The following is a 6,391-nucleotide window of genomic DNA, read 5'->3' as shown; positions in this document are numbered from 1 at the left end:
CGCCGCCGCCTCAGCAGCAGCAGCTCCTCGCGCAGCCCTCAGAGCCACAACAACCTCCACTTCCGCCTCCCGGCCGCCGTCGCTGACCCGCGGGGTCACGCATGCGCACGCGAGCGCGCTGGCCGATTGGGCGGGGTGGCACGAAGGAGAGCCTGCGCGCTTCCGGGTAGGAGCTTGGAGAGGTCGGAGGCGAAGGACGTCGCTGGGGTTGCAGGCGCTGGGCCCTCCGTGAGGCTGAGCGGTGGGTTTGCGCCCAGGCCCGAGTTACCTTCTGCCTGTCCGAGGTCCCTCATCCTTACCCGCCTCGACCGGCCGTGCGGGCTTCCAGCCTCCGCTGGGTTTCGGAGTTGTCCGAGAACCTGCACTGGCAGACAGCCTTTTGCTCTTGTCTGACCCCTCTCTCTAACCCGAGGTGGAGTTGCTTTTGTATCCGCCCAGCTTTACAGATAGTTACCATGAGGCCCAGAGAGGTGAAGTTGCTTTTCTGGGGCTCGATTCCGGGATTTTTGATTCCGTTTAAGGTCAAGGCGATAGGCTGCTGAAGAGCACGGTGTTGGCGATAGGTCAGGGTCCTGCTCCCCACCCCATCACTTCACAACTGTTTACGAGAACATAGGCATTGTTGGGGTCCTCGAGATACATCGGTGAATAAGATACACTCCTTGCCCGTTCGGAGTGGACTTTCATCACCTGTTGTGTAACCTTGAGCTAGTCATTGCATCAAGTTGGGAAAACATCTTCTTACGGTTGTGAGGATGAAATGATGGCTGCAAAAGACTTCATTAGCATTCTTTCCAGTATGTAAAACTGCTTTTACATGTAGATAATGACAGCCACAATTAAAACATACATGTCGATGCTATTCTAGGTATATGCTATAGTGATATATAAGATGTGTCACAGTACATCGTGGACATGTGTAGGTACAGGAATATACATTTATCGCATGATCTCATGATAAATGCCTATATTATAGCTTGTAAACTGTACCCAGTTAATTATGTTTCAGCATATACTGTTCATATCAGTTTTATTCAACCTTTGCATCTTTGACATTTTGGGTCATGATCAGTCTTTGGGGTGCATGTGTGTGTCCAGTTCATTGTACAATGTTTAGAAACATTCTTGTCCTGACCCACTAGACAACAGTAGCACCTCTGATTGGTGGCTACTAAAAATGTCTCCAGACATTTCAAAATGTCCCTGTGGAGTCAAAATCAACCCCAACCCCTGTTGCGAATCACTCTTTTATGTGAAAGTGCGTACACCGTGAAACCACAGTATATGTCTGTAACATGAGACTTCATGTGAACTTTTCATAGCATATTACAGTAATAGATAACATCCAGTGGTGTGCCAGTTACTAACTTGAGTGCTTTGAATACTTTATCTCATGCGCTGTAACAACTTTATGAGACAGGTACTATAATTGTCCCTGTAACTTGTTTAAGATCTCACACTTGGTAAATGGTAAAACTAGAATTCGAACCCAGGCAATCTGGTTTCAGAGCCAACACCCCTAATCTCATTATTAAGCTATCTCCTTAATGTATGACCACACACAACTATGTGAACATACTTATGAAAGCATAACTTAGATATTAAATCTGTATCACTATGTTAATCACAGTATTCTAAGCGGCAGTGAGAAGACACTTTTTTTTTTTTTTTAGAGGTTTTTGCCTTAGGGCATGTGCACTCTGAGGAGGGTTTGTGGGGAGGCATAGAGCGGGAAAGAGCAACTACCCCCTGGCGGTGATGGAACTTCCCCCTGGCGGTGATGGCCACTACAATCCCTTCTCCATTCTCTTCTTGGGATTTTAGGCATGCACACACATGCACCTGGCATAAGTTTGAAGCCACAGATCGAGGACTCGAACTGTGGTTGGCCATGTGTGAACCCAGCAATATAACCATTATGTCATCTGCTGGTCCTCTGGCAAATACTCTTTACAGTACAGAAGCAAGATGCCAGTTCCAGAAAATAATTGTTAGCCCTGTATGGGCAAGCTGGGCATGTTAAAGCTCTTTGTGGTTACCAAGCACTAAGTCTGTCTCTAGCTTTACTTTTTCTGATTCATCTGTGTATGCATCCTTCCCTTTTTTAAAAAAAAGTTTTTCCTGTAGGATGTGTACCTTCACCAGAGAGAGACAGAGAGAAAGAGTGAAAGAAAGTGAGAAATCATCCCCCACCCCCACTGGGAGGATGGCCACAACAGTCACTCCTCATCCAGTCTCCTTTTGGGATTTGGGGCATGCATGAACAAACACCTGCCATGATTTGCAAACCGTCAGGTCATGTACTTGAACCGTGCAGTTGGCCATGTGGGATCCAGAGCCTTAACCTCCACGCCAACTGCTGGCCCCAATCTATGCATCCTTCCAGCTCCTACTGAATACCTGCTATGTATCTAGAACCTGTAGTAGGCCCCAGGAGATGGATGTATACAAAGATGAATATGATAGTCCTTGTTGGAAGGTACTTACAAGTCTAGGGGTGGATAGATGTGAAAGCAGTTTCACGGTACTGTTGCTCCAACAGGAGTTTTGAAAAAAAGAAGGAACCACAGTTTGCCTGGAAAGAAAAAAAAGCTTCCTTTGGAGGAGATAAAGCTGAGGCTGTGATATAAAAATGAATGGAAATTCACCAGGCAGATAAAGTCAGGAAAGGTGTTTCAGTCAATGAGCACAGCAGGCACACCGAGGCCTGGAGGTATGAGCGAGTACAGCACTTTTCTCCCTCTCTGAAGAACTTTGGAAGCAGCTAGAACAATCCTCTCCAGTTGAAAGAATAAGCAAGCTACTGTGGGAACATTGCCCATGCATCCATTAGGGGGAATATGTGAAGGACAGCATCCATGATAAGGATTAAAGTTGGCCCTTCAGGCCCCAAAGACACTTTCATCTCTGCCCCCACACAAAATATATTGACACTTTTACAAGCCTGTAAATAAATTTCTCTTTCTATCATAAACTTTGTTCTTGGCATAGGAATGTAAGTAAAAGTGGAAATGCCAATCAACCCTTTGATTATTTTTTTAACTGCCAGAGGGCATGTGCACTCACTTGAGAGAGAGATGGAGAGGGAGATAAGGAAAGCACCCCCACTAGCCCCCCACTATGGAGTATAGTAAAACTGTAGTCCCTTTTCCATTTTTTGATGCTGTTGGGATTTGGAGCATGCGAGCACACATGCCTAGCACGTCTTTCAAATCTCTGGAACCAGGATTTGAAATACATAGTTGGCCATGTGGGATCTAGCTCCCTAAATTACTGGGCTAGGGGCCAGTCCTCAATTGCAATTTTTTTTTAGAATTACTTTATTTAACTTTATTTATTTTTAAATAATTATTTAACTTTACTTATTTATTTATTTTAATTTGACCAGAAAGGGACAGAGTGAGAGAAAAAGAGAGCAAGAAAGCAAGTTGTCAGGTCCGGGACTCAAACTGTGGTCAACCATGTGGGAATCCCGCACCCTTAACTATCACACCATCTGGGGGCCCTCAACTGTGAAATTTTGAATTTTAAAATGTGTTCCCCCCCCAAAAAAAAGTGCACCAGTAATCCAGTGCACCATGCTGAGGCCACATGAGAAGGTCCCATGTTTACTTCCTGAGGTCTCCCTGCACATGTCAGCTGTGTGCACACCTGTGCCCATGATCCTGGCTGACTGAGGCTGGGGTAGATCACAGCGCGAATACCCTGTTGGGCAGGCCTTTGTCTGTCTCATTCTCAGGAGAAATAAATAAGTAAATTTATAAAAATGGATTCTTAAAAGTCAGCAAATTTCCAACTACATGAGAAACATATAGTTTTCAATATTTACTGCTTAAGATTCCCTTCTTTAGATGTTTATGTCATTTTTTGGGGTTGGTTGGATGGTTGGTTGGTTGTTAGACAGGGTCTCACTAATAAGCTGTTCTCCTGGCCCTCCTGACTAGCTAAGACTAGGCATGTGCCACTGCCCAGCTCTTTCAGGTAGGATCTCACTATGGTGCCCATGTGCCATGAATTTGCAACCCTCCTGCCTCAGCCTCCTGAGTGCCTGAGAACACAGGTACTGCCCTACACCCAGCTTTTAGGGTGGGCTGGGAATCGAACCCTGGCCTCCCATGTGGCTGCAGTCAGTAGAGCAGCACATCCACCGCTGGGCAAGATGCTTATCTAGTTTTTTGAGTTTCTATGACATCACTGAAATGACTCCCAAAAGCTTGTAGGCTATCTTCCTAACTTGTTTTGCTCTTGTCTATGTTTTAGTAAAAAGCTTTTTAACTATAGAAATCACTTTTAAAAAAGAAAGATTTTCATGAGGAAATAGAATTTTCTTCTATTATTTTAAAAAAATAATTATTTAATTTTATTTATTATTATTATTTCATTGGACCAGAGAAAGCAAGAGCAAGACAGAAAGCAAGAAAGCAAGCCACCAGGTCTAGGACTCAAACTGCAGTCAGCCATGTACGAGTCCAGTGCCTTAACCACCACACCATCTCCCAGCCCCTGAATTCTTTTTTTTTTTAAATTATTTAATTTTATAATGTATTATTATTATTTTCAGGTTAGTTATAGGGCACATGTACTCACCAAGGAGACAGAGAGAGAGAGGGAGAGTGAGAACAAACTGCAGGTCCAGGACTCGAACTGCGGTTGGCTATGTGGGAATCCAACGCCTTACATTATGCCACCTGCTAGCCCCACCTCAATTCTCTTCTTTTATAAAAAAGTTTATTTTGTTTTATTGAAGAAGAGAACAATGAGAGTCACAGGTGTCCTCAGTGGGGTCTACATGCTGTGATCTGCTGCAAGCCTCAGTCAACCTGGATCATGCATGGCACATGCATGCTTACCCAACACATACAGGGAGACCTCTGGACACAAACCCAGGACCTTCCCATTGGGTTGAGCAACACAGCATTGCATTACCATTGCAGCACCATTGGTGGATTTCAGCTTACATAAAAGTTGAAAGAAAGTAAATGATCTCTTGGGAACCAGCAGTTAGCGTAATGGCTATGTCGCTGGACTCCCACATAGTCGACCGTGGTTTGTGTCCCGGACCCTGTGGCTTAAAACTCACGCCGGGCACTTGTGCGTGCGTGCCCAAGATCCCGAGAGGAGAATGGAGGAGAAGGGACTGCGGCGTGACCATCCCCCCTGGGGGGTGATTTCTTGCTTAAACAATTAAATGGGGGGGGAGGATATGATCAGATTTGCTATTGCGCAAGACTGCATGGGGAGAAGAGTGAAGAAAGAATTGGAGAAAGGTTTGAGCAGAGACTGGGGGACTAGTTGGGACTGGGTAAGATTATGGCAGTGAGATTGGAGAGCAGGAGATGGTGGTTTTCAGGAAGAGGAATTGACAACCCCGAGAAATAAGCTGAGGTGGCTCTAGGCCAAGATTGCGGGGAGTTGGGGCTGAATCCCAGCTTCGCAACTTGGGCAGCTGAGTGGCTGATGGAGGCCTTTCCTGAGTTGTTGGAGAGTGGGGGACACTGAGGCCAGTTGAGGAAGTGGTTTGACATGTTCATTGGCAATCAGCTGGGGCTGGCCCACAGCCCAAGCTCCAGGATGGAAGTCTGGATTGGAGGCGAGCTGTGCCCTCTGCATTCTCCCCACACAGCCGTGGCCTCAACATGTACATTGGGAAGCTTTTCCAGTCCTCTCCTCTCCCGTGGAGTGCGGCCTTGAAACACATCTGGGGCAGGCACCAGGGAACCCATCGATGGACGCATTCTGGAGGCAGCAGCACCTACAGAGCGGTGATTTTCGACATGGGCGGAGTTCTCATTCCTTCTCCAGGGAGCGTGGCTGCAGGTGAGCGCTACATTCTCTTCCACTTTGGGGAAGAGTGGGAGAAGAGCCAGAGAAGGTTTAAGCAGGTTTAAGAAGGTTTAAGCAGCAGTTATTCCCTGCACGATATATAATACGCTGGCTCTTGAATCAAATTCCAATTACCCCTTAGTGGCTGAATGCCTTAGGGCAAATTAGTCATTTTCTTGAGTTGTAGGTTCCTGACCATTAAATTTAGGCTAATAATCACACCTCTATCCATGGATCTGGGGGAAGGTTAAATGAAATAGTCCATGGAAAGCACTGGCTTAGCACAGTGAATGCTCAACTCATTCTAAGTCATCAGTAAGTGGTGAGCTGTCAAGGCTATTATGATTAGAATTTACCCACCTTTCTCTGGAAACTGCGCTGCTTATGAAATTATATATATATGTGTGTGTGTGTGTGTGTGTGTGTGTGTGTGTATATATATATATAAAGAAATAGTTAAAGAATTAGTTTATTTAGTGGGCCAGCAGGTGGTGTGGTGGTTAAAGGCCCTGGACTCCCACACCACCAACTGTGGTTCGAGTCCCGGACCTGGGAGCTTGCTTTCTCC

General features: G+C 45.8%; 1 protein-coding gene across 1 annotated transcript in view; it reads left to right on the top strand.

Moving 5' to 3' along the window:
• Window positions 1-105: 105 nt before the first annotated feature.
• ACAD10 (acyl-CoA dehydrogenase family member 10) overlaps window positions 106-6,391 on the top strand; it is a 65,176-nt gene continuing 58,890 nt past the window's right edge. The window contains exons 1-2 of the mRNA XM_006147996.3: window positions 106-241; window positions 5,624-5,817. Of these exons, the coding sequence (XP_006148058.1) occupies window positions 5,637-5,817 (181 nt within the window). The 5' untranslated portion in view covers window positions 106-241; window positions 5,624-5,636. The remainder of the gene's footprint in view (window positions 242-5,623; window positions 5,818-6,391) is intronic.

Source organism: Tupaia chinensis, unplaced genomic scaffold, assembly GCF_000334495.1.
Source record: "Tupaia chinensis unplaced genomic scaffold, TupChi_1.0 Scaffold000226_1, whole genome shotgun sequence".
NCBI lineage: Eukaryota > Metazoa > Chordata > Mammalia > Scandentia > Tupaiidae > Tupaia > Tupaia belangeri.
The sequence above is the reverse complement of the archived record's forward strand: the minus strand, read 5'-3'. Positions and strand labels throughout refer to the sequence as shown.